This window comes from Acanthochromis polyacanthus, chromosome 19 (assembly GCF_021347895.1).
Source record: "Acanthochromis polyacanthus isolate Apoly-LR-REF ecotype Palm Island chromosome 19, KAUST_Apoly_ChrSc, whole genome shotgun sequence".
Lineage (NCBI taxonomy): Eukaryota > Metazoa > Chordata > Actinopteri > Pomacentridae > Acanthochromis > Acanthochromis polyacanthus.
Window position 1 is genome coordinate 1,123,113 of NC_067131.1, and position 27,555 is coordinate 1,150,667.

Here is a 27,555-nt window from a genome sequence, read left to right on the forward strand (position 1 = left end):
ACATCAGATGGGCTTAGAGCCCAGAATTCAATCAGAACTGAAAGAACGATGCTCTATTTCAGCTTTGTCGTGGCGTTATATTCATTTTCCCCAGCCAGTAATAAAAGTGAAGGATACACGAGCTATATGGGTGCCGTGCCTCTGCAGCCAAGGTAATCCGTCAGTCGCAGTCACGCTTGTTTTTGCTTGTTTGTCTGCACATGCTTGTGTGATGTATGCGTGCACATCTGAGTATGTTCCTGTGAGTGCTGCACACATTTATTCATTCCCTTCAACATGCTTGATGAAAACCGTGTGTTTCGGTACGCACCAACATCTGACCCCAGAGAGAGTCTGTCACTGTTTTTTTTTCTCTTTTTTTCTGGTTTGTGCATTATTCAAAGCATTCTGAACAAATACATAAAGCAAGCTTGCAAAATGGTGCAGAAAAAGTTTTTGAATTGTTCAAAGGGTGACAAATTCTTGACCACTGAGTTCATCCACATCTTAAAGGAGAAAGATCAGAGAGTGAGACCAGATGCTGCTTTGGTAGGAACTACATAAGGTTCCCTTAAAGTGCAGCTTTATGATGCTTCAAATAACATGAGAAAGACTATAATGGGATGCTGGTGTGTCCATTAGAGCCGTAGCCAGGAACCTGAAGATCCATAACTCCACTATTTTCATCTGGATGTACGTGTTTCTGTCCCCCAAATAGTCTGTGAACTGCACACAGTCTTTCAGTCTCTCTCGGTGTCCCCTGCCTTCACCCTACATCAGCTGGGAAAGACTCCAGCCCTAAGTGACCCTGATGAGGATTAAACGGTGTATAGATAATGGATGAATGGATTTGTGGTCTTTGACCCATTCCTGATCTTCCACTCATGGCCAGTACAGTTTGTACTTGGTGTTTTTTAATGATGTTCCAGTCTGTTGGAGGGATGTGTTGGAAAAACCACTACTTATTCCCCTATGTTAAAAAGAATCAATGCAATGTAATAAAATAATGCATTCTGTGTTTATGTTACTGCTCGGTGTACTTTTAAAAAGCAAACTTTCTGGCCTTTACTAAGTGCCAAGCCAGGTAACTTTTAAATATTGACTTGGATTGCACTGCATGATCTTGTGCAGTTTGTGAATATACGTTACAGTTTCTTCCTCCTTCCAGGCATATTAATGAGAAAGGTTCATGATTAACTGGAAAGGATCAGAGTGAAGCCAACACAGAACACCTGCTATAATTCAGACATGATGCGGAAATATGGAGCTGACCCTGAAAAGCTAAATGAGCCATTCACACTAAGATGTTCTGCACAGTAAACCCTATAAATATGTCCTGTGGATGCTATATTTAATGCTCATTAAGTCTGCATAGCATCAGACCCTGAACTGCAACATGAACAAACACAGCGTGAGTTTGATTTGGAGGGTGATCGTGTCGTTGTTACACCTAACAAGGTGCACGAGCAAAGATGGCAAACAGAATATAGTAGCTTATAAAAGTCTAAGTTGCAGGTCATTGGTGAACGGGTCCAAAACTGCCAAAAACGATGATTGTATTCACAAGATGGTTTATGGATTATTGTTTAGAAAACCCTGGGTTTGGAATTTCTCCTTTGTGGATTTTTTGGAAACAAGACATAACAAGTGAGACGTGGTTCTGACTGAACCTGGAGGAAAGCCAATACCTGTAGCAACTCATAGGTAGCCCCTGTCTGAAACATATCCTTCTTTATCAGCATTTTTACTCCACATAAGACCATAGCTTTAAAAATTAACACCATGCTGTTTTGGAGGAACGTGAATCTAGAAATTAAGACCATTAACTCATTATGACAAAGTTTACTGAGGTGGCAAATCAACTGAGAAGTAGTGCTATTTTCTCATAAACTTCTATGTCATCAGACAGTCGCCACCTACTGGCCATTAGAAAGAATGTAGGTTTATAGTAATTTTGGAACGATGCGGAGGCTACGTCCATCTTTTTTACCCGATGTATTGTCAACGCTTGATAAGTAGGTCAAGACTAAAATCACATATCAGCCATTTTTCCCTCCATGGTGTTGAGCTGGAGGTGTCAGAAAACAGTGAAAGCCAGAAGAGCCTTTAAACATTCAACAGTAACATCTTTTCTCAAGAAACCGTGTTCCATTTCTTCTAGGTGATCCACAGACTTCAATAATGAATTGTACTTTAATTGCTTTTTCTCCTGAATGATTGTCAACACGAAAATCCCTTCTGCTGTGTTTTACAAAGACATTTTTACTGTTCAGTGTTGGAATCACTTCAAACAAAGGTGGCTATAAAATCAGTCGACTGCTGATGGCAGAAACATCAAAAACAACAACAAGCATTTATGTTGATATGTAATGAGATGATATTGTACTCTGGGGTGCCGTTTCTTTTTTGGGGGGAATCTGTCTGTAAGCTAAATACTCCTGTTGCTCAGAGCTCCATGAGTTGTTTTTCTGTCTCTTGGGAGGGAGAATGAGAGTAAGAAGGTGCATATGTGAATCGGTGGCTGATGCAGTCAGCTGCAATCTCTTCTCAGGTGCTGCATGTTCACAGCCGTAAACTCGCCTAAAAACATTTGAGGCGTTCCAGCGGATGTCGGTGATACAGAGCCGGGAAAATGGGTTATTTGGAGTGAAGCTGGTGAAATGAATTTACAGCAAACAGCAGACAGAGTGATGCTTCACAAAGCACTTAACTCACTGAAGCAGTTTTTTCTGTCTTTTATAACTTCTACACCTACCTTCTGTACCTTTCTTCTCGTGCTGCAGACCCTTTGCTGAGGTCTGTTTAACATATTTCTTCTTCACCTTGACCATCTGTCTCACACAGACTTTTTTGTTTTGCTCGTCTTTCTCTCGGCCTGTTGAACGATCTCTCTCACCAATAACTGCTGTTGGATTTTTCTTTGACTCGTCTCCCATCTGTGAAGATGCCTGTAATTAAGATTCTTACACACACTAGACCGTCCATAAAGTTTGCTTAAATGTCACTTTTGTGTGTAAAGATTTTTCTTGCAAATGCAACACCCTTTTGCCATTCTGCCTCTTTGTAAGACAGTTCTGTACCTTGGCCTTGGAGATACTATACTAAAGGAAATATTACTCACAGGTGGCACTTGAGTGGTTGAGCAAATTGAACCGAGGTTGTCAATTTGCTATGACAACTGTAATTAGACTGGAGAGTTGTTTGACTGCAGAAAGTGGACGTAAATGTGGTTATTAGCATCATTGTGTGCATAATGCTCACAAACAGAGCTGAACTTGAAGACACGATGCTCCATAAATGTCCCTCTGAACTAAGCTGTGTTCTCTGTGTGAGTTTGTTTGAGTGGAGTTGTTTTGATGGTCAGCCGAGCCTCATGGGCGATCACCAGCCTTCCTCTATCAGAGACAGACAGTGACAGATCTTTATTGTAATTGGCCTCAGAGGTAATAAGAAACGCTCATCACCCTATCGGCCTCCCACCGAGCTTCCATTCCCATTATCCCCCACTCGTTCTGATTCATTAAACCTCCAGTGAGATCGGCCAGAGCGGTGGGGGGATTCATTTCGGTTAAGAAGATCCCGTTCCCTTTGAAGCCTCTGCTTAAATGTGTGCTAATTGACAGAGAAATGTTAATGGTGTGAGAAAAGTTTGATAAATATAGCGAGACCTTTATCTAAAGACGAGAACTGCATCTACTGCTCTACTTCTGTACTTCTTTTCCTTGGCAGGTAATTTTATAGGCTACTCTGTCCTGTAGGAGAACATCACTGGAGGTTAGTAGATGCTGTGATGCCCTCCAGGTATCAGTGGGGTCAGCTGGGCATCAGGACGGCAAAGCGATGGGTGTGTATGGAGGTTGTGGACTTCACAGATCTTTCAGAAGCACTCGAGAGTCTTCCCTTAGGCCTATCTTCTTCTTGGAGTTCTGACCTCTGTAGTTCCATCTGGGGAACTGATGGACAGTTTCTCTGATATTATTTCATCTTTTCAGGCTATTGGTGTGCTTACAGGTTGATGTGTGCCGCAATTTTTTATCTTCTGTGAAGTGAAGTCTGCACCAAACGCAGGTGAGAGTCCGAACCGCTGATCAGGGCTTTGGTCTGAGCACATCTCCCATGATTTGGAGCGCTGATGCCTTTTGTTGTTCAAAGATGCCTCTCCTCCTCTCTTCTCTTCCTATGTGCTGCTCTCCTCCAGGCCTCAGAAGACGGAGGGGAGTTTCGGCTTTCAGCGTCTCTTCTGCTTTGTTCAGAACGATGAAATGAGAGGCGAATTTTGTTGTCAGCGGTGCACTTCATGCTTGAAGATTCAGTCAGTCGGAGGAGTCGACTGTTTAGAAAGGTGTGGACGAGAGTTTTCACTGGAAACAGTGAGCGTGGCCTTTGCAGAGGTGATGGCAGAGTTTGTAAATAGTTTACTTTTTCGCGTGTCAGCCCCTACTGGTATTTCTTTTGCAGATTTTAGCCAATTTCCTGTAAATCCTGCATTAAATCACGTTGAACTGCTTGGAACTGGACATTATATTCACTCATTTGTGGTGTGGGACAGTTGCATTTGTCTCATTATTTTAATGATCATGACTGTAAATGCTGTTGTTCTAGCCAGGTTAGTCTTTACTAAAATAAACAGCCAGTCACTCTGCAAACCTTCACTGAAATCTACACTTCTACCAGTGGGATGATTTCTGCTGCATTATATCTTCTTTTATTGTTCTCACCTCAACTTTTACTGTATTTGAAGTGCTGATTTTTTGATTTTTCTGATTACTAGACAATGAGACGTAAGATTCACTTTAGTCAGATTCCTTGTTTGCATACAAACAAACAGTGAGAACTGTATTTACAAGTGATTTTCATTGAATGCATAAACAAATGGAAGTAAGTCTCAAGAACAGCGGTTGAAAACATAAAAAATCTAGATCTGCATTTGATCCAATGGAGGCTGCATCCAAACAAACAAAAGAGTGTTTAAAATGAAATCAGTCTCCATGTAGACGAGTGTTTTAGCAGCGTTTCAGAGATGGATATTAACATGTCAAAGAGCACGTATCACATGCTCTGTACAGGTGTAAACATGAAGCAGGTGGCTGGTTGCTGAGTTGTAGGAAACACCAGAGGAAGAAGAGCAAAAGTGAGAGCAAAGATTTCCTCAACGGCACAACAGCTGCTATCATACACGACAAGATCAACAACGTCTGTGACTCATTACCCGTGTTGAATTAACCACTGGAAGTCAAAGCTTTGTTTCTGTCTTTGTTTTTCTCCAGAAAACATTTACATGCTCGGAGCATGACGGATTAAGGAGCAACTAGTGACAGTTACAGCCGTTTAGAAAGCCAGCGTGAGTGTCTTTGCTTCCAGACGTCTCCGTTCCTGCTCCATCCAGAATAAAACACAGAATCAGAGTTTTGGGCAGCGTTCAAAACTCTTCTATTTTAACGCTCTTAAAACGTCCCGAAAACGTAAACTGTAAATAAATAGAAATCCTTACATTTCAAATAAAACTGTGAAAATTTGGCAGCAGGAGTGCCAGAAAACTACATTACTTACTGTAAAATTTAAAAGCTGTAAAATAGTAAACATAACAGCAAATAACATCTGTAAAATAATTCTACTTTTTTGCTGATTTTACAAAATAATTTAAAGTTAATTTTAGTAAAACATATTCTGAGGTCAACATTTCTTGAATTTTAGGCCTTTGAATTGAGCTTAGTTTATTTTTTTCCAGATATTATTGGTAATTTGATGAGGAAAATCTGTATGTTTTTCAGTATTATTTAACATTTTTTTACTTCTTAATGTACATTGTACCCATGGCAAATATGTGTCAAATTATTTTATTGTTGCTGATTTAAACAGAGTTTTAAATGTAATTTTATGGTTAAATATTGTAAAAGAAGAGATTCCTGTTTGTGAAAACAGCCTACTGATGTGAATATGTTTCACAGTTTTGGCCTGTTTTTTAAAAATGTGTTTATTTATTTAAGTTTTTACAGTAAACATGCAAATAAATATTTTTTCTATAATCATAGTAAATATTATCTGTAATTCAACTAAACTGAGAAAATCTGTAAAATAACAGTAAAGTGTGAAAAATACAGCTTAAAAATGTTATTTTTACAGCGTAGCCTGAGAATTAACAGCAAACTACTTCATGGTACAGTCTTTTACAGGAAGACTTTCTCCAATGACTTCACATTTAGATTTCTTCACCCTCCTCTCCGTCTCCTTCACTCAGACAAAAATGGCATCCGATGTGCGGCTTCATATGGCGTTAAATATGGATGCCCAGGGCAAAAGTCAGAATAACCTGAAATAATTGCAGTTGGATCAGTCTGAGTCATCATTACCAGTTGTGTGGTTAATTCTAGGGCGAAACGAAAAGAGCGTGCCTCATTCTGAAGCGAATACAGCTTGCAGTAAGCGGCTTTAGCACCTGTGATCACAGCTAGCCATTGCTCAACAACACCAGGAGCTAACACCTGGTGGAGTTGGCATCTGCAGGGAAAGAGAGTTAAAAAAAAAAAAAAGAAGAACACAAATAAATGGCTCTGCCACTTGTGTGCAGAAAGCTGTGGCTCACAATACTGTGTCCAGGGATTTTCTAAATTACCCTCTTGCTGAGTTCAGTCACAGTAAGTACTTTGAAAAATCATAATCGGGTCCCTGAGCAGCCCTGGGGGTGGCCAGGGAAGCACTCTGTCTTGCTTTTCCTGATGTTAACTCTCCTATTATTAACTTTTGTGCAAGGTATCACATTTTTTGGATAAGAGGGAGAAAGCCAAAAGGAGCCCAAAACTCGAGCTGAGAAATAACAGAGGCTATTATCATGGTGCATTATTTCCTGGCTGCCCTGTGGTCGCTCAGATGGGCCTCCAAACATTAAGCACTCCTGCTCTCTCCTGCACGGCACTGTCATTTCCAAGACAGGGACATTTGCTCAGTCATGCTCTCTCATTCTCTCCCTCCACTCCTACTTTACTGATACTGTCATTTTGGAAACATTTGCTCAGTCACTCTCCATCACCTCCTCCCCTCTCCTCCTTCTGTCCTCCTCTCATTCTTTTCTCACCCTCTCCTCCTTCTCGTCCTCCCTCTTCTTCCAACACAGGCTCAACACACTGACAAGATAACGTGCAGCACGTTCAGTCTCGTGAAGACTTTGTGTCCTTTTCTGTTCATGTCAGGCACCTTCAGATAGCATGATGGAATTACATCCCATAGCCTCAGTAAAAAAAGAAGAAGAGAGCTACAAAACACACAGTATCATAGCTCAAAGTGGTAAAAAAAAAAATCCTTTTAATGATACCAGGAGGGAATAAGAAATACAAGAAGGTCAGAAAACAGTCCAGATTTTCTACGGCACAGTGCAGTCCCCAGCCCGACAACAGCAGCACAACACGTGTTCTTTAAATCATTTTAACAAAGGGATTTATTCATTCCGCTTTTTTGTGCTGTGGAAAGCTTTAAAAACCCTCTCCTGCAAATCCTGTGTTGGCTGTGTTGTCACTGGATCGTGCGTTTTTACGCATGACCGCATGGTGGCGACCTGCGCTGCGCTGCGTCCAGAATCAGCTTCCCGGCGTTACCTCATGAAGAACCCAGGACTCGTCCTCATCCGACGCACACCGGCAGCCGGGCTCTCCTCCGTGGCAGGCTCCCACCATGCTACTGTGACTGCGTGCGCGTTTCTGCCCCCTCGCCGTCCTCATTCTCCGCTCTCCGAACTGCTCAACTTCTCCTCAGCGCTCCTGTCAAACTGAATCCCGACCTTGACAGCGTGCCGCGGAGAGGAACTTTACAGGAGGAGGAGGCTCGGAGAGAGAGTGTGTTTGTGCTCCGTATCTGGCGCTCCTCTCCAGAAAGGAAACGGATTCGAGGGAAAAAAAAAGTCTGTTTTGGAGAAGCTGGAAGCCACTCGGTCGCGGACCAGGCAGGGAGGCTGAAGTTTGAAGTAGTAGAAGAAGGAAAACTGCATCTCAAGGACGAGGGTGAAAGAAAAAAAGTATGAGGAGCCGCTTCGCCTCGTTACAGGTGCAGCGAGAGACTGGCTGTTTGGACTTAACCTGGATTCGTCTGGACTGAGTTGCATCCGTCCTCGGAGCAAAACGCACGCTGCTTTGGCACCGAAAGGAAAATATTTTGAGGAACTAGAGCGGACTGTAAAACAAACACAGACTGTTTGACCGAATTTCTCCGGTCGCCAGAGGCTACAGCAGCATTTTTATTTTCGCGCTCCCGGGGTTCGGTGCGCTCTGCCCGATTCGACTCCCAGAGACACGGAGCAGCGGAACCGGGACACCACGGCCACGACCTCCGCCGGGCACTTGTTGTCCAGTCTGCGCCCCCACACCCGCCGGTTTGGGACCATGTTTGAGGAGTCCTGGAGCAGATCGATGTGGCGCGCCACATGGATTTTATTTTTTCCTTACTCATCCACTCCACGCAAGCTCAAGGTAAGAGGGACACCGGCTCGGCACGGTGCCGATTAGTCATCACGCAGGCCCACTGTGGCTCCCTGCTGTGCTGGATGTTTATGTGGTGGCATCGAGTCTGTGATGTCTCCATTATTCATCGCCTTTTGCACGTCGGGCAGCCTGTAATTTCCTCATTAGGCTGCACATCCTACTGACACGCAAATCTCTTTTGCGTAAATGTGGCACACACTCACGCACCGGTGCTATTATTTCCCATTTAATAAACATTTCGATGACGCTTTCCCCCCGACACCTTTCACAGCCTGAACTTCACATTTAGCTCCGTTTAGTTCAGATCTCATATTTAGTGTGCTTCTTTATTTGGCAGCACTCCAGTTCCATGATGTTTCCTCTGGAGACAGCTACTGGATGTTTCTGCTTGGAACATATGTAATGAGCTTTTTTAATGACAGAAGCCAAGCTGTTGAAATATTAGGCTGAGTAATAAGTGCTAATTAATTAATCAGTTCTCTGAGCTTTGCAAATAAATAGATCCACACTGATACGTGCTCATAGGAGTGTGAAATGTTGAAAATGAATTGGTTTTCTGTGAACTGTGCTGCCTGAGCAGAGAGGAGTGTGGTATTTTACAGGGAACTGGTGACAGCGTTTTTCTTCTCTGTTTTTCATTATTTTTAGTTGGCAGAGTCAAATTCTCAATAATCCCACAAGATCCCTGCAAAATTCCTGTGGAGATCTGGAAAACCAAGAGAGAGAGTCGACTGCAACCTCAGGCATTTCTTCCTCTTTATTTTTACCCCGTCATATCCCTGCAAGGTGTTTAGTTTCTCTGCTGTATTTCTGCTGAAAATGATCACTAATTGCCGTTTGTTTTTATGAGACAACAGCTCGGTTGCTGTGGGAGATCACAGTCAGATCATGATAAGAGACGATGTGACACTTTGATCCAGACGTTGTTCCCATACATCCAGAACAGGGAGGACTGGAGTTCTCACCGTGGCTCCTTGAGGTTGCTCCAGGGGGTCTTTTAGCGAAGAACATCTTAATTGCCAGGCAGTGGCAACTTGAAGAATAGTGATCCTGATGGAAGGTTTTCCCTCGCTGCACAAAGCTCAAACTCTTTTTTTTTTTTGCGTGTTCAACAAATGTTGCTCTCACCTGTTCTGGTGACACTCCCCATGTTGCTTCTGCTTTGGTCTGCTGCACCTTCCCCGCTCAGGTAGTTGAGATTCAGGTGTTGCTCCCGCTGTGAGGAGGGAGTATTACCTCTCAAGATAGACTCTAAGCCCTCGGTGGGGCTCACTCAGTAATACAATGTAGAAAAGATGGGAAAAATAGGAAACAAACAAACAAGCCGAGATATCCATCATTCATGAGGGCAAATCCTAGCACCTGACATTTACAGGAGATTGATAACTGAGGTATTAGGACTCCTGACATTGTTGTTTCCACTCTCTGTACCTCTCTGGCTCTTTCCTTCTGAATGCCTGTTTAACCAAGGGAGTTAAATAAGTCGACATTATTTACAGCAGCAGCCTGGGGAGGTGGTTTCATTTCTTTTTTGGATGTGCATGAGTGCGTACAACAATATACATGCCTGTGTGTTTGTTGGAGACGAAGGCTGCCAGTCACTTTCTATCCACTCAGTCCATCCAGAAGCAGCCCTCAGATTCCATTACGCTCCGCTCCCGGGTCAGAAATTGTAGGATTTAATTGGACTCTCTTCAGACCGTTCGGAGCTGCAGCTCGTTGAAAGTGACCCCAGTGTGGGCCGCTCTCTTTCCACCCGATGATTAAAGAACATGATGAGGCGAGCAGCATGCCTCTGGATGGACATGTCAGCCACGGCTTGCCACATTTTAATGACCAGTCCACTGAAACAGCTTTTTAACGACGGGAGAACAGCCTTCATCAGACTTAAGTGCTATCAAGTCTTTGCTTTAGGGCCTGGTGAGCAGAGGGAGATAATCTGCAGCCCATTTATTTTTGTATATTGTCATTTATCATCATTGTGCGCAGCAGGGAGGAAGAGGAAAGTGTGATGGTTTGAAACTGTACCTTTGGTCTGCGAGTGGTTTTTGAAGCATTCGAACCCTGAAACACTTTGACAGCCTGTTTTTGGTTGCTGACATGCGAGCACACTGTTTTTTTTCTTGAATTGTGTAAAAAAAAAGCAGAAAAACACAATCCTCCAAACTCACCCAGCATATTTAGTTTAAAGTGACAGTTATAAGAGCTGTCTGGTCTGTCCCACTGTTCATTCCAATTCATTTACTGAGGTCATGCCGAGACAATGCTGGGCTCGCCTGCTGCTTTTGTCATTTCTAACACGTCTATTTTGGAGCTTGCAGCAGCGGGGGAGGACTCTATTGGAATGTCATGTTTGGCATACATACTTCTGCATCACTCAACGTCTGCAGATTAGGCCGAGCGGCTACAGCTCGACTTTGGGAGCTTTGTAGGGACTTGAGGACTTCATTCTGTCAGAGGCGTGGCGCTCAGATTAACATCCATAACCGTGGTTATGACAGAGTGTCGGAGAGGGGAAGCTGCTGGGACGCGGCTGGCATGAGAATCGAGCCGTTTCATGTTGTTGTCTCTGCAGAGGATGCACATGTTTGGAGCGGCGGTCTGTTTTTAGCTCGGACCTTGACACAGTAATAGAAGTCAAGGATGTCATCTCCATTTTAAATCTGTTTGGAGATTGGATTGAAATTGTCGGACTGGAATGAAATGCAATGCGGTTTGGGAAGAACCTCTTGACTGCTTCAGAAGGAAGTAAAATTGGATGCACTCTTATCACGAGCGACAAAATAGGGCACGTAATCACAGATGCACAGTGGAAACATTCAGTCAGCGGCTTCCACATGAAGAGGGCGACGCTGCAAGTGGCAATATTAGATTGTTGGGTTATCAAGGTTTTCAGTCGCTGTGTGTTTTGTTTGTGGATGCTTGAGAAGTCCAATGAAGATAGGAGACAGACAGCAGACGATTGTAGAGCTGTGTTTACATTAAGAGGCACATCGGCCGGTTTTCTGTCTCTCTTCAAAGCCACTTTTAGTCTTAAGCTGCAGATATGAGTGTTCTCTTTAGGCTTGCTTGGAATTGGCCTGATGTATTTGGTCAGAGCTGAAGTGAGGTAACCCACAGTGAAAGCGCTGATTGAGATTGGAGTGTGAATGATTTGTGGAGACAGAGGGGCTGAGAAAATGTCTCCAGACTACAAATGTCCTGATTTGTCACTCATCTTAATTGACAGACCGGGGATCTCTGTTTCCTTGTAGCAGCTGTGCCCTGTGAAATGATTTTCAAAAAGACTGGAAAAAAAAATGAGACGGAGGCTGTCCTAGATCCCTGCAGCCAGCACTTTGGCAAAAGGTCACAACATATTGCTTTTAGTATTCAGGGCTGGCAAGAAAACTCACGGTCAAAGTCCAGTGATAGATTTCTCAGAGGGATGTCTGGAGTTTCACTGTGCTACGTTCAATAAAACAAAACTTCCCACCCAAGGTCTCTAGTAGTGGCAAGTCCGAGAGTGAGGCGTAACTGAGAGACCTTTTGTTTTCTCTCTCTGGAAAGCACTTCCAGAGCTTTTTGGAATGGGACTGTTTTCATCGATCCGGGTTCCGGTTTCCCAATACCAGTCAGTCAGAGAGGTTAAAAGTGTTTCTAAGTGGGACTTTTTCAGTGTTCATAAATTTCCACTCTGATAATTAAGTTTACGCCAACAGCATGCTAATGGCTTACAGAATCAGACACTTAGCAGAAAATACACACTGTTGACTGCACAGAAAGTCAACATAGCAGCTTTCTTCAGTTTGTCTCCTGCTGGAGTCAGAGGTTATTTTCAGAGTCAATAAAACAATCTTACTTAAATTAGAGTGAACTCTTGTGTTAATTGATTTTTTTAAGGATAATTAACTGTCAGAAGAAGAGCTGTCACTTGGAGGAGAGTGGTGACAGAATGACAGATCTTCATGGACATCCTTTAGATACATAAATACACGTGTGCATGACCGTACGCATTCCATATGTGCGCTTTAATCATGCTGCTGTGTCTGTGTAGCCAGAGGCAAAGCTTCAGGATGATTGCAAGGAATCTGAGGACCCCATTAGTGAACTTCTCACCTATCGACAGCCATAAACACAGCTCAGCACTTTCTCACCCCCTCCCATGGACATGTAGACCTGCGGCTTCTTACATTACAGTAGAAGAAATGTATGCTCGTTATCGACTCGTGCTCGTTTTTACAAGGGCAGCGCGATTATTGCCCAAGTGATAATCAAGATTATTTTAAGCAAAGCTGAGACTGTGATTATATGATGAATGTTTTTATTGAGGTTTCACATTTAAATAAACCACACCCTGCTTTTATTTCCCATGTCCTGCTGCATTCCTGCTAATGTCAAAACCGTTGCATCAGGATGAAACCTGAATTTTCAGTGTATCTCCTAGAGGCAAAATATAAATATGGATATGGTAGAAGCTAGCTAAGCAGCTGTGCACAGAGAAGCCTCTAGTCTCCACTCAGTTACTGCATCCAGGATGTGTGTGCAACCAAAAGTTACTTTGGAAAAAACTGAAACAAGGTGCTCTAATGTCACATTTGTTAAGTCTAAGCCAAATTCATTCATCTACATAGGCATCGTGAGTTTTTTGATAAGGAGCAGACATTTTTACATCTCAATCGATCGTGTTCATTTAACTGTGGGAAGCCGAAAGTGTGATTCTGATTCATGTTCAGCTAATTCTGACCCCGGCGTCACAACTGCCTCAATAAAACTTCAGAAAAGTTAGCTTTACCTGTGCATGACTGTGCACGTACACTGGCGTAATTTGCATCTGCAGAAAAGACTTTCCTTCATTGTTAACGTGATTTGATGTGACAAAACAGTGTCACAGTTGCACCTTTAGTGCTTCAAACATTTTGCAAATTCCGGCTGTGTTCACATGTTGACCAGGTGTCGATGCTTCCCTTTGTGCCGACACATACATGTGTGAAAAGCGCCGGGGCAGTGGGGTGGAAGTGTGTGCAGACGTGTTGAATCTATCAAGCTTTAATCTACAGTACGACATCCTGCCAGGCTCTGTTGATTTCACTGCATTTGTTGTGCTGCCTGACGTAACCCAATTTGTGTGGTTACGGTGGATAATGTGCCAGATTTAAGGCATCGTCGTGCTAGAATGCCTGTTAAAAAACCAGAGCTACATGCAAACAGACAAACTTCTTCTCGGTCAGTGAGTTGCGGAGGCAGAAGGACTCGTGGCTCTGAAAGCGCTGCCACAGTTTGAGAAGAAGGCAGACTGCAGCCCTCTCATTGTCATTCAGCGAGACGCCGCACTGGCCAATCAAATACGTGCAAGCGCACACTCCCGCTGGATTACTTTGTGACATAAACATGGTTGTTTGTGCTGTTTATGTGTCTCCTGGCTGCTGTTTTTGACGCCTGTGACAAAAGATAGAATGGTTGCAGCGAGTTGGAAAATCCTGTCTCTGAGTATTTTAAACCACTGTCTGAAAACACTTCAGATTCTGTTTGTGGACCAGCTGGATTCTATTTCACGTCTCACTTTGACCTGACACCATCGTGCCCCGGTGAGTCTCCACAAACCACCGACCAAATCCCTGTAACCCGGCCAGTATTAGTCCTATTAACCTCTCTGTTCAGCTCATTGACAGTCTGGTTACACACTTGTTGCTGCATAACCAGAGACATACACTAAATGAATGCCTTTATACATGAACAAGCCCAGACATTGATACAGACAGGCATAAAAGGCTTAAAACATCTGCTTTAGCTCACCCAAAAGCAACTGTTTCTGAATAGCCAAGCTTTCGGGTAAGGACTTTGAATGTTATGGCTGAAAATTCCCCCCTGACTTTAATACTTTAGTGCAGTAGGTGGAGATAAGGTCAGTCTAACTTGGGGAGAGATGACATAAAAATGGTGCCACCAGCGCCGGCTCACTCCTCAGAGGGAGTTGCTTGGTAACAATGGTGAGGCATAATCAATACCATTTCACAGCTTTTCTGTTCAGTGACCGCATTTGCTTCCAAATTCCCTCATCGGCATGCCAGCCACTTTCCATTTTTCTTCCTCAACTCGTCGTGAGAATCCTCAAATTTCAGCCCAGTCCCGCTCTCTTCTTTGAAATGCCAGTTATGCAACCTGCAGAAAAATAACTATTTGATTGAAAAAGAAGAAAGATAAAGGGTTGTACTATTTCCTTTTTCCCTCTGAGCGGTTCAGACGGATTGACCAGAACGAGAGCGGTTGGGCCGAAGACGTAGCGAGCCTTATTCACTAATAGTCTCTTTTAAGCCCCTGTCATGGTGCCAGCTGCCTGGAACATAACACAAAGGAGTCTGGCTAGTGTTTGCCAGGGCTGCCCTATTTGTCTTTGCATGGTTATTAATTTGGTTTCTGGGACTGGGAAAAGAGGCCACCACAGCCAGCTGGGAATTGTCAGCATAGACTGAGACAGACAGAGGTCAGCGCTGAATGACCCGCAGGACTGAAAACTATTTGGAGTGCTTGTCAATCGGAAAAAAAACAGAGGGTCCGCTTGTGTCCCTGTTGGCTTTAGTAGTGACGAGCTCATTTCATTGTTCATATCCTAATTGGGGCTCTGACTGTACTGGATTTAACCGGGATGGTGAGTCTTTAAACGCCTCCTTTGATCGCTCTGCTGTGCGCCACGCTAAACTGGATTACCTGCTCTGAAATGATTGCTTCATTTGCGGCTGGTGTTTTTGAATTTTGTTGCGTTTGCAGAGCGTGTGCATCTTTATTTACAGGTGTTATTCTTTGATGTACAGTCAGGAGACCACCGATAGCGTGCATGTTTTCTTTATTTTGTTCTTGGCTTTTCTGTAAGAATGCTGCAGCATTTCTCTTTTGAAGCTCCTTTCGATCTACTTTGTGTGCACAATAAAGCTGAGGCTTTCTGTGCTGGAGTGAAGGATTTACAGTAGGGCATTCCACCTCGTTTTAATATCACTGTGGCGAGAGCGTATCCTGTGTTTCCATGTTTGCTGAGGCAAGCCAACCCGCAGTTCTGCACTCTTGCAGCCTCCTAAATTAGCATCTGGGGGCCTTCTGTGCTTATACGCCACACATCAGATTCTGCTGCCTCGTACAGAGCCTGATCTCCTGCTGCACAAACCGGGCTCTAAAACGACCTCAAAGTAATAATAACCGAGAGGTACGAATGTGATTATGGACTTGAACTTTTCTCTCACCTTAAGAAGGCCGTTATGCACGAGGCGACAGGCGGAGGAGGGGAGCCACGGTCAAGGCCTGTTTACCACCATCATCCCTCATCTGATGGATGGAAACGAGCGCAGACCTCAGAGTGACACGAGCTTCAGGAGGCCCCAAACCAGCTCACTCATGTGGACTCTTGTGTGTTTACAATTGAAATGCGCTCAGATTGGCTGGCGGCTTGGGAAGCCACCTCTGAACCCTGTAATTGCCGCTTCCTGGGGGAGGTGTTTTTTCTGTGGGTGTTTGCAGGTGAAGTCTGAATTTGCATGCATCTGTAAGTGGAAGGCGCTTGTGGGTGTTGGTCTGTGTGCGAGCGGTGTCCAGTTAAAGCCCACAGGCCAATAAGCTGGCCTAACTGTCACATCTCCGACTGGCTGCCACACACTGGGCTCTCCTGGAGCTCTAATAATTTCCCTGCAGTGCTGTATGAACAAAATGATAGGGGGGGGGGGGAACCCCGGCATCTCTAGTTCATGGAGTTCGGGAGCATTAAATTGAAAACGCCCAGAGCCGTATACTTTGTGAATAAAAAGAAATTCAGGCTAAACCGCTGCTCTTTTCTGCATACTTTGACACCGCTGGCGTGATTCCGACGTGAAGAAGCCGGATGACACGCAGATCAATGTAACGGCTCAGATAGGGACGGTGGAGGGCCTGATCGATTCTGACAATCACACCATCTTTAACAGACATCTCATCAAAGGCCCATTCCCTTTCTCGCCATCCCATTACCCATCCATCCAGCACTCGGATCCACTGCCTCCTCACCCATCCCATGCAGGAATAATGGGGCCTTCACCCCCAGTTGGATTAATCAGCCATAACCATATGCTACCGTGTGCAATTATGCTGCAATTTTGACCAAGGGAAACAGCTGTTGCCATTTGAAAGGGTGGAATAAGATTGTAATTGCCTTAACTTTGATTTGTAGGGTGCTTTGATTTGATGAGAGAGCACATTTTTATGCTTTACATAATAATAACGTCGAATGAAGAGAACTATTAGAACGTGAGACTTTTTCCGCTTCCAGCTTCCAGATGCATTTGGAGGATAACCTTGCTGTTATGATCCATTACTCACAAATTATAGCACCAATGATTCTGTTTATTCATTTGGTTTGAATGAACTTTCTATTTTCAGAGGCCGTGTTTTAGATTCAATCATCTAATGACTTTTGATTACGTTGATGCGTGGAGGCGCCGCGTTATTTGGATGCACGAGGTTCTAATCTTCTCCGTAAGGCAGTCGCATCAAAGGTGATCTTCTGAAGTCCTTTCAATGGCAGCGTTCCATACCTTTCAGTGTGCTCGCCTTCCTGCTTAGCACTCGTCTTATCATTTGATGAGAAAACCTACCGACTCTTCGTAGCATTAAACCTTTGACGCGTTTTCTTTTCTTTTTTTTAAGCAACAATTTTATTGAAATTTTAGAACAATGTAACAGTTAAAGACATATACATGGACACAACCAGAAAGAGACAGAGGGGAAAAAAAATACAATTAAAGCAAAAGAAAGATTTACAATAAAATAAAATAGGACATTAAGTACCCCATTTCCATATCATGTTCATTTCAACTTATTATTCTATATCCACCTGCCAAAGTCCATTAAATTTAAATCCAGTCTCAGTCTGGATGAGTATGTCCAGTGGCTGTATTTGGTCCAGAGGGCTTCCAGTTAAAATAAGAAAATCCTTTGGACAATAAATTATGACTCTCCGCAGGAAGGTAGTCCATGAGTGGTTGACGCGTTTTCAGTTGTACAAGAATCCCAGCGTCATTTTCTCCAGGACTCAGCCTGTCTGCAGGTACAGGACTTGATTATTACGTTAATTGTTTTGAATCCAGTTGGAGGGATATTTGAAAATATTTGGAGATTCTGTAGAAATATGTAAATGATTCTCATGAAGGTCAGTGTGTTCTTCTTCTCCAGGTGTTTATTTTTTTTGCTATAATGATATGAAACAGGTGAAGAACCTTTGAACCAAAAAGGAGACGACTGCAGATTGTGTGCCTGGAAGGTTTGTGTGTCAGGAGTTCAAAAATAATTGCGCTGTCTGCACCATTTGTTGGTTCCTAAAGACACTAAAAATTGATTTCCTCTCCTGGTGAATTTGCAGATAAACACAACATGTCTATTAAAGATGCAAAAGAGTGAGGGCTGGAGGAGGAAAGTATCCCAGATAGTGCTGCAGTGAATATTGGTACTTGAAAAGTCATTAAAAAAGACACTATTCTCTGTGTTATTAGTCAAATATGATGTCAGTGTTTCCTGCATTTCCTCTGCAGGTATTGTGGGCATGCCAGTTGTTTTCTTCTTCTCTCATCGTAACAAAACCCGAGGCGTAGCAGCTAATAGAAGTGCTGTTGGAGAACGTCTCATGACTGTTTAAGAAGTGGATGAATTTATCCTGAATGTGGCTTTATATACCGTTAGATCAATTCAGAGTCCCATCAATTCCTGCCACCGGCTACATATTTAGGTCACGTGATCCGGTATCCGTACATAACGTACACATAAGGGTTATAGCTTTTTGAACTTTTTTTCCAAAATCAAAGTCCAGCATCATGATTGGATGAACTTTTTGGTATAATTGAAGAAACCAAACTCCATTTTCAACATTCTTTTAAAAAAGTCCCCCCGAAACAAAAAAGTATTAAATACACATTACAGCCAATGAAACCGTGCTAAGTTATCACAAGGGCCATTACGAGTCAATATGACTGATAATGGATCAATGATAAGTTGTATTTTCATCATAATATACTGGAGTATCAGTTTCTATTCTTGCTTTCACTTTATAAGCCATGTCATTGGCTGTAATGTGTATTTAATACTTTTTTGTTTCGGGGGGGACTTTTTTAAAAGAGTGTTGAAAATGGAGTTTGCTTTCTTCAATTATACCAAAAAGTTCATCCAATCATGATGCAGGACTTTGATTTTGGAAAAAAAGTTCAAAAAGTTCTAACCCTAGTACACATGCATGACACACGCCTGTGCTCAGACGAGGTCATTGTGTTTGTGAGTACATCTATACTAACACATTCTATGGTGCCGGGATTTCTGCCACAACTTTTTTTTTTTAAAGATTTCAGCTGCGGGAAATGATGCAGCGACTGAGCAGCCTTGGAAGAGTGCTGCGCTCTCTGGGTGCTGTTCTTGTTTTGATAATGTGAAGGCACTAATTCATGAGAAAAATGTGATGTATGTTGAAAATGAGAAAGTAGAGACATAATGGTGAAGGATAAATACCTTAAATATGCAACAAAAGCGAATGAAATGCAGCGCAGCTATAAAGTTTCAGGAGGACCTTGGCTGCATTGGAAGTGATCTGGCATCAGAGTTTGATACCTTCAATGCTTTCTAGGGAAATTCTGTGTGCCTCTTAATTTTCCAGCCTCCTTTCTGAACTTGTCAGAGGGATAGACAGAGCATCATGTGGATTTTTCATCAGACTGTCAGTGTCTGTTGTGAAGCCTTGTACAGACGGATGTACTAACTGGTGCCTCTTTTTCTCTGCAAGTTGTTAGATAATTTGCTTCTTTGTGCAATAAGCTAAAGGATGAACTCTGACCTGATTGAGAGGCACAAAGAGGAGATTGTAATGATGAAATGCCTCCTTAATGCATCAGCTGCGTGGGGTCAGTATTCGCTCCTCTTTAAACACGCTGTGAATGACAGAGCCTTGGCAGCGCTTTTGAAAACTGCTCTTCAACTCACGAAACATTGTTCTTATTTTCCTTTTTAGTCATTGTCTGACATTCAGGGGCCACTCTCAAGAGATGTAAGGCACATTTCCCTCAACGGAGAACGTCTTACATCTCTGAAAAAATGAATGTTCTCTGCTGGTATTGGTGCATTGATCATGGACGCCTATGATATTGCTTTTGAATACTTCCTTTTGACTCCTGCCAAGCCTCATGTAAACACCAAGCACTGTGCATGTGATCTTTTTTATTTCATTTTTTGTGCTAGCAGATGTACTTCACAAATGTTTCATTTCATTTCATTTCATTTATTCTTTTCCATGGTAATGCGTAAAAAAACCAACAACAAATGGATACAATTTATAAAGCACAAAATACGCACATCCCATGTACAAGAACAGGAGTAGGATGAAGAATAAGACGATGTCTTCTCATGCGAGGAAAGAAAGCGACGCACACACAGAGAAGCAATGAATAAAGAAGAGAAAAAGGTGATAGCGGCATCACCAGTTAACTAGAGGATAATTAAAGGCTTTATTTGAAACTATTGTACGCGTGCAGTTTTTATCCGGGTGAACGCTGATGAGCTCCCGATCGCTTCCTCAGCTTGGCTCTTCTGTCACCACTGATAGCTGATTGTTATGGTTTGATAGCACCTGCTAATTTATCTGTGACTCACTTTCAGAGAACAGCACCCTTTCATGGCTCTTCTTTACACTTTTACAGCCGAACAGGTCCCCAAATGTAGATTAGTTAGATTAACATCTTGATTATCGTTTGCCTGGATACACTTCACACTTGACCAAATCGCTTTACACTCTCGGCAGTCAACTTAATGGGAGTAACCCGACGATAATGGAAGGTGACAGAGTGAGATGGATGCTCGGACGCCGGGCTTTGACCCCGCGGCGTTGCGTTCGCTTGACCTCAGCTCAAGGACGCTAACAGGTAGCCTCGCTAGCACGTTCGCGGATGCTACGCTTGCACAAACATGCACACGTTTCTCTCTCGCCTGTGTTTGCTCGTCGCACAAAAGTGAATCACTCCCTCACGAGTGAGCAGAAGCGGCAAGAAGTGCTCCATCCATCTTGATTTGTCAATAGCTACAATTTTAATTACACCTGAGTGCTGTCAGCCTGCCAAGCTGGGCGGGGAGCATCGATTCGCCGCGACTAATTGATTAATTGCTGTGTTCAAGTGGGCAGTTTTCCCCTCCAAACCCATCTCTTATTTTGCAATTCCCTTCATCTTCGCTTTTCGCTGTGTTGTGTTTACAGCGCTGAGCTTTCACCTGCAGGTTGTGAGGAATAAGTGGGGTGCTTGTAAAGGAGACCCACCTTATTTTACTCGAGTGAGAGTGGCGTATTAAGGGGGAAGGAGGCGTGTTGTTACTGTACGAGCGATAGATAACAACCGGGGCGTCGCAGTACATCACCGCAGCCGTTATGTGACAGTTAAAGGAGGCCAGAGATTTGGAGGCGCAGCAGCCGGAGACCTTTTACTCAAAACTGTAGCTTAAATTTGTGTGGCTGTTTGTCACGGCGCTCCGCTGTCTTGCAGAATGAGCTCCCGCCTTTATATTGCCATTTTAGACAACAACACACAACAGTGATCAGAAATGAAAGGTGCAGACGGCAGAGCCAGTGTGTTGGCTCGCACCGCTACCTTCTCTAAATCTTCCTTCCTTCCTGGCAGAAGTCTTTAAACCTCTCCATAAAATGTCAGAACCCTGGAACTGCTGCATCACAGTCAACCCGACCGCCGACCTCCGGGGATCCAGCTTACACGGAATGGGCCCACTTACCGTCATCCGTCACTGAATCCTCTGGGAGCTGGTCAGGTTTTATAAAAATCTCAAACCCCAAACCATAATTGCAGTTGTGCAATGTCACAAAAGAGTAGAAATCTGTTTTGATAAACTCTTTGTAAAGGATTTGGTGCAGCAAAGGTTAAACAAAGCCGCTGCTGGTTATGAAACTTGTAAAAAACTGAACCCTCCAGTGTCTTCAGTGGTATTTGTTTGGTCGCATTCTGAATTCCAGCTCAGTCTTTTAAATATTTATGCTCAGTGTGTGGGCTATATTTAAACAAAGGAGTTAATGAGTGTTTTGACAGTGTTGGTTTCTTGTGGCCAGTCGTAGCGGGGGGAGTTGTGTAGTTTCAACTGAGACACGATGACTAGTGGAAAAAGCAGAGATGGGCATGAAGTACCGGACATGCATCATCTTCAATTTCAATTGTGTGACGCATCGCAAAGTCATAAACAAGTGTTACAATCGAGCTAAATCCAGCTGTGCAGCTTCACTCGGGTCTAAAAGTGTAGTTCTTGGTTAACCCTCTGAACGCCGAGCTGTTTCTGGGAGAGTTTCTTCGCTCCAGTTGGGCTCATTTTTTTACTCCAAGGTAAAATCTTGTGCCTTTGGAAACAGCACAACCATGTATAGAAGCAGCAAGGACTCAGACATGTTTTATGTGCCGTATGACGCAGCTATGACGCCATAAATCCTAGAAAACAAAATTAGTTTTTTGTTTTACATTTTTTTCCAAGTTCACCCACATGTTACTACTACTGGAAAAATATTGCCACTAAATTCTATAGATATTCTACAACTAAAATGTTCATTTTCTTTCCATTCTTGTCTTTCAGCTGCTCTGTCTTGTACACATCCTGCAGTTCAGCCAAGTTCAACTTAAATTCCCTGAATTTTTTCCAGGTGGCGGTGGGTCACAGCTGAGTTTATAACAAGGAAGGCAGTTTTTTTTTTTTCCAAATGCTTTGTTTTTGTCAAACTTTTAAATGAGACAAACAGATTCTGATGAAATATCACAATTCGAAGCTCAGATTTGTTAAATTTTCTCGACTGAAAGGTTGAACATCTGCTCGTTTCTTCACTTTGTTTTGATTTCTCGCTCAGATAAATGGTGTAATTTTGGTAATTTTTCTTAAACGATAGCATCTCTTTCAGGTTCTGGGGGCTCAGAGGGTTTTAAAACACTGGAATCCTGCCTAAACATAGTTGTGTATAATTCTGAACTTAATGGGATTGTAATTGCTCTGAGCACACATGATTAGCTGACCCCCTCCTCGTGGTTTTTTAGCTTGGGTTGCAGGTTTTTCTCCCAGCATGCTCAGCTGAAAGAGAATCTGTGAGAGGAATGAGTTGAATCTCTGGAAGAAGTGTGCTAACTCTCGGCATGACGCGGTGCGGAAGCGGTTTTAATGTCGGATGTATTTGGTGCTGACATTATGAGTACACAGATCTAACAGGAGCGTCTAGATTTTACACTGAAAATTTAAGTTCTTCTTTGCCATTTTACAAACAATACTTCCTGAGGGGGGGGTGTGGCATGCTAGTGAATACATCCATATGTAGTTCCTTCATCCCCTTGTATAGGTAACAAAAGAGCGCTTGTGATCGTTGACTGTTTATAGCAGAAAGAATATGTGCTGGCAGTGAGGAGGCAGGAGGCCTCTGTAGATGTGGTTAACGTCCACCGCTCTGTCACTTAGCAGATCAGGAATGAAATTTCTGAGCAGTGAAAGAATACAATACCAGTTGTGAAACAACGACAGAAGAAAATGTGCTCTGTCCTTGTTTGCTGCACAATGCAGTCAGAGAAGCGGCGAAAAGGTTCTTTTCACAGTGATGGCAACAAGAAGAAGAAAAGGATCCCTGCGATGGCCAATTACTTCGTCTGTCATTCCTTCCTGAAGGTGCCAGAACACAACACAACCTTCACACAGGTTGGCTGTCCCTCAGCCCCACGCAGCCACACATAGAAATTCATAAGCACAAGCGCATACTGCTGCGTGAAAATGACAGTGTACGCTGTGAGGCTTATTTGTGTAAACACTGTCTAAAGAAAACAAACATGTAGAGGCACAATGCTGCATGTTAAAGACCCCCGAGTCATCCTCACCCTCCACACGTACAGAACACGGCCTCTCCATGGAATTAAACAAGACAAGCAGGAAGCAGTCGTATGCAGGTAGCGCTACTGAGAGTCCATGAAAAATAAAACAGTAAACACTTAACACGAGCAGAAAATAATGAGAAACTCACAAAGACTGTTTAATTCAGCTCAGTGTGTAATTCAAGAGCTGCCAGCTGCAGTGACCATTAAAAAAAAAAAAAAAATAAATAAAATAAATGAATAAAATAAAATTTAATGCTGTGACATTTGGGAATTTTTTTTTCTCTTCAAATTTTTTAAAATCATTTTACTGATGAGCTATTTTCAGGAATCTTTTTTTTTTTTTTTTAATATTTTATGGATGCAAATATTATCTATTGAAGAGCTGCCAGCTGCAGCGGCCATTAAAAAAAAAGAAAACGTTTTTAAAATGAATATTGTCGCATTTGGTTGGGAAATGTATTTAAAAGTTTTTGTTTTTTGTCATTTTACTGACAGGCTATTTTAGAAATCTTTATTTTTTCTTATTTTTCTATATTAGAGAAGTCAATAATTCAGCATATTGTGAGGTAAAAATATTAAAGCTAAATGCAACAGATGACAAATATGTGCTGCAAGTGACATAATCATCACTTTATGCAAGACTGTGCAACTTTTGAAGCGGGGAAATGCCACGTGATTCAAATGAAAGTTCATAATTAAGAAACACATCTGTACTCGTTTGGGTGCAGCAGTGCAGTCGCTTGTGGTGGCTGATAAACTTTAAACAGATAACGCCGTGCGGTTCGCTTTGCTGACTTTATCACTCTTTCTATTTGTGCCTCGCTGTATTTTATCAGTCAGCATTATCTTGTAATTACAGGCGACCACAGGGACCACAGTTAGCATTGAAAAAAAACATATTGAATTAGGTCCTAAACAATAATTATTGCAAATAATTTGTGTACTTTCCTGGTATCGTGTGTTTGTAGCTGAGGAAAAGAATTGGGTTAAAGCAGGTCTAATTAGTTCAGCAGTTTGGAAACTGCACTTATTTGCTTTCTTGCTGAGAGTGAGATGAGAAGATTATTATCACTCATGTATGTCTGGTAAACGTGAAAGTGGAGCCAGGAGATCAACTGAGTCGCTTTTTCACGCTTTAAACGTAGCAAATCACCTGCTGGCTCCTTCCTAAACATCACACAAAAATCTGTTGGAACCAGCGACAAAAAAAATAGTTCAGTGTCGAGCATTTGAAAGGCTGCCGCTGAAAACCATTCAGTAGATTCATCTGGGAGATGAACTTTATCCAAAAAAATAATAATCTAGAGTTTCAGGCTTTATGGGTGTATTTAGCAGCTACAAGGACAAAATATATTGAAAAGCTCTCCCTGCTGATCAATGGGCTGCATTTATGGTGGTTTTACCTTTAGTGGCGGTGCGTCTCATAGAATAATATATTCTTTTTAGTGCATTGCAGTTGTGCTGCTGTAGTCTGCCTCTGAAACTCTGCACAGCGGACAAACCGCCTTTTTTTTTTTTTTGTGATAATTTGAAGTACTACCAGAGTTTTGAAGCTTTAGATCTTTGGAAACTTTGGAAACTCTGCTGCAGCCGACATTTTTAAAGCTGTAGCCCTGACTGGAGCCAAAAAAGATGCAGAACAGGAACTATTTTTACACTGAATTGATTTACTGATGGTTGCATTTTCAGCATCTAAGTCATCGATTGCGGTGATCAACTCCAATATCAGTGGAAATTTAACTTCCATTTACTCAAATATTTGCTTTAAATCGAACTTATCAGTGATTTTGAGAATGTTTTAGGAACATTTTAAGCACCACTAAAGCAGAACAGAACTTTGGTGGATTTTTTTCCTTGTAAAAACAATAGAATAATTAATTATGATTAGGATTTATTATAATTCAATTCAATTCAATTTTATTTATATAGCGTCAATTACAGTCAAATCGTCTCAAGACGCTTTACAGAACCCAAATGCCTGACCCCCAGAGCAGCCCAAAGGCGACAGTGGCAGAAAAACACCCTTTTAACAGGGAAGAAACCTCGAGCAGAACCCGGCTCTATATAGGGGGGACCCATCTGCCTGCTGGCCGGGGGGGTTGAGAGGGACAGAGGAGGGCAAGGGGGAGGGATGGGAGAAGAGGGAGGGGTGGGAAAGCAAGGAAAACACAACACACATTTGGATACATGTATGACATGATATGTGACTCAAAGTATAAGCTGACATTGAAAACTGACTCAGTCAGTTATATAATCTTCAAATTGCTCCTGAAAATGACTGAACACAGAAAAACTGTAACAACAGAGCTGCAGGAACTGGTGGAATAACCGGCTATTTACCTGCCATCTGCTGTCGATGTGCTTTCCATGGCATTACAGTGTCTGGTGAGACAATAGTTGGACAAAATGCACCAACTCGCCTTCTTTAAGATCAAGCTTTTCTTGGTTGTGCTGTTTCTGCATGCTCGCTGCCGCCTTGAATTTGCATTTTGTTTCTCTTTGGACAGGTTAGCTTTTGTCCTTACTCTAGCCAAGGATCTACCAAGGTGGAACCAGCACTGACCTTCTGGCTCTACTCTCCGTTAGACTGCAAACAAAATTACCTGCTTGTCGACTTCACAAATGTATTATCGTGCTGTTGTTGTGAGGAAACTGTCTGCATTCCTGAAGCACCAATATTCTTTATCTGGTCTCTTTCCTGCCGGTAACCTTTGCTCACACACCCAAATAAGACTGGGTGCAGTTTTATCGCAAACTTGTAAAACCAAAAACAGAACATTTTCTGCTGAGCAATGACTCAGGTTCCCTCATTGTGCATTCAGCGGGCGGCATCCAGATTTAGATTCAGTGTCCTGGTTCCTCACAACTGTCATTCCTTGGCCTGTGCAGCTGCTGCCTCGCCCCTCAGGTGCAGACACACATAGACCTTAATCTTTTGACCCGCCAGGCCTTGTCAGGTGCCCCGAAATAGATCCAAACCCCCACAATCCATCACGAGCAGCGACGTGCTCGCTAACCCGGAAGACGGCGCCTCGTCAAAGGACATCTCTATAATGATGTACCGGCTGACAAACACAAACAAGATGTTTGATCTGGTAGTAACAGAGCTCTTACGGGACTCCTCCAGTTCTCCCTCTGACTGACTGACATTTTTCCCTCTGTAATCGCTCCGAGACGAGGCTTTGAAAGTTGATTGACAGCCGTGATCAGAAAGCACCTCTCACAGTTGGTTATAGGAGGAGGAGGAGGCAGATGTAGAGGGAGGCGTAGGGTTAACGCTGGCAGCTATCAGCAGGAATGACAGACATGCTGTATTTGTCTGTGGCTGAGAATCTGTCGGACTTCAGCGGCGTCTCCGGCCAAATCCAGCCCTGTAGTTCCGTCAGGGCTGGAGGGGCAGCGGTGGGCCGTCAGCTGTCCGTTGCCTCCTCTGCAGGTACATCCAGGCGAGAAGATGCGGTTTGATTTTTCATTTTTTTCTGCTGCCTCGAGGCTCCACTCAATCCTAACCCTCTTTCTCTTGTTTTTTAATGGAGGCTGGCAATTCATCCTGGCTCTCTCCTTCTGTGTCTCGCTTGTTCTCTTTCTGCTCTGCTCAGCTTCTTTCTTTGCAACAAGCTTTGAGGGATGAGGAGGGAAAGAGGGAAGATCAAAGGCAACCCGCACACTCTGCCCTCCAATATCATTAGGCTATCTCTGATGGCATTATTAGACTTTCTGTGTGTGTCTTTTTTTATCCCAGCTCCAGTGATTGTGTGTTTTGTGTGTTGTGTGTGCATGCAGCCAGTTTTGTGCGATGCCTTCGCGTCGGGCCCCGGTGCCGCCGTCGGGCCGCCCTGCCGTCAGCCCTTCCATATCGAGCAAAAAGTCCGAGCTTCCACCCTCCAGCGAGGTGCATGAGGGAGCTGCCCCCTGTTTGATGTCTCTTCTGTTTTGCTCTGATCTTCCTCCACCAAAGCCTCGCAGTGCAGACGTACGCAGCAGGCCGAGATAATGGAGGAAACGCTGTGACGAAAACACATCTGGCACGCCGGAGCAAAGGTCTCAAACCTCAAACCACCTACGGAATCAAAGCTCACCTTTGCTGCTTTTTTCATTTAGGAGATAAGTCTGTGGCACTGTTTGTCCCTTTTGCATAATGCATCACGGCGAGCCCAATGAAATATTTCACATTTTCTCTTTTGCTGTCATCCAATCTCAGTTTTTGTTTTCTGCTTGATCAAATGTATGCGTTCAAAATTGGA

General features: G+C 43.1%; 2 protein-coding genes across 11 annotated transcripts in view; one reads left to right on the plus strand and one right to left on the minus strand.

The window, feature by feature from the left end:
* The window catches only part of rpl38 (ribosomal protein L38), a 1,167,099-nt gene that overhangs the window by 275,322 nt on the left and 864,222 nt on the right, over positions 1-27,555 (minus strand). The gene's annotated exons all lie outside the window — the stretch shown is intronic.
* Positions 7,575-27,555, plus strand: part of sdk2b (sidekick cell adhesion molecule 2b) — a 349,966-nt gene continuing 329,985 nt past the window's right edge. For all 4 annotated transcript variants that reach the window (XM_051939309.1, XM_051939311.1, XM_051939310.1 and 1 more), the window contains exon 1: positions 7,575-8,435. In XM_051939309.1, coding sequence (XP_051795269.1) covers positions 8,390-8,435 — 46 coding nt within the window. In that variant the 5' untranslated portion in view covers positions 7,575-8,389. The remainder of the gene's footprint in view (positions 8,436-27,555) is intronic.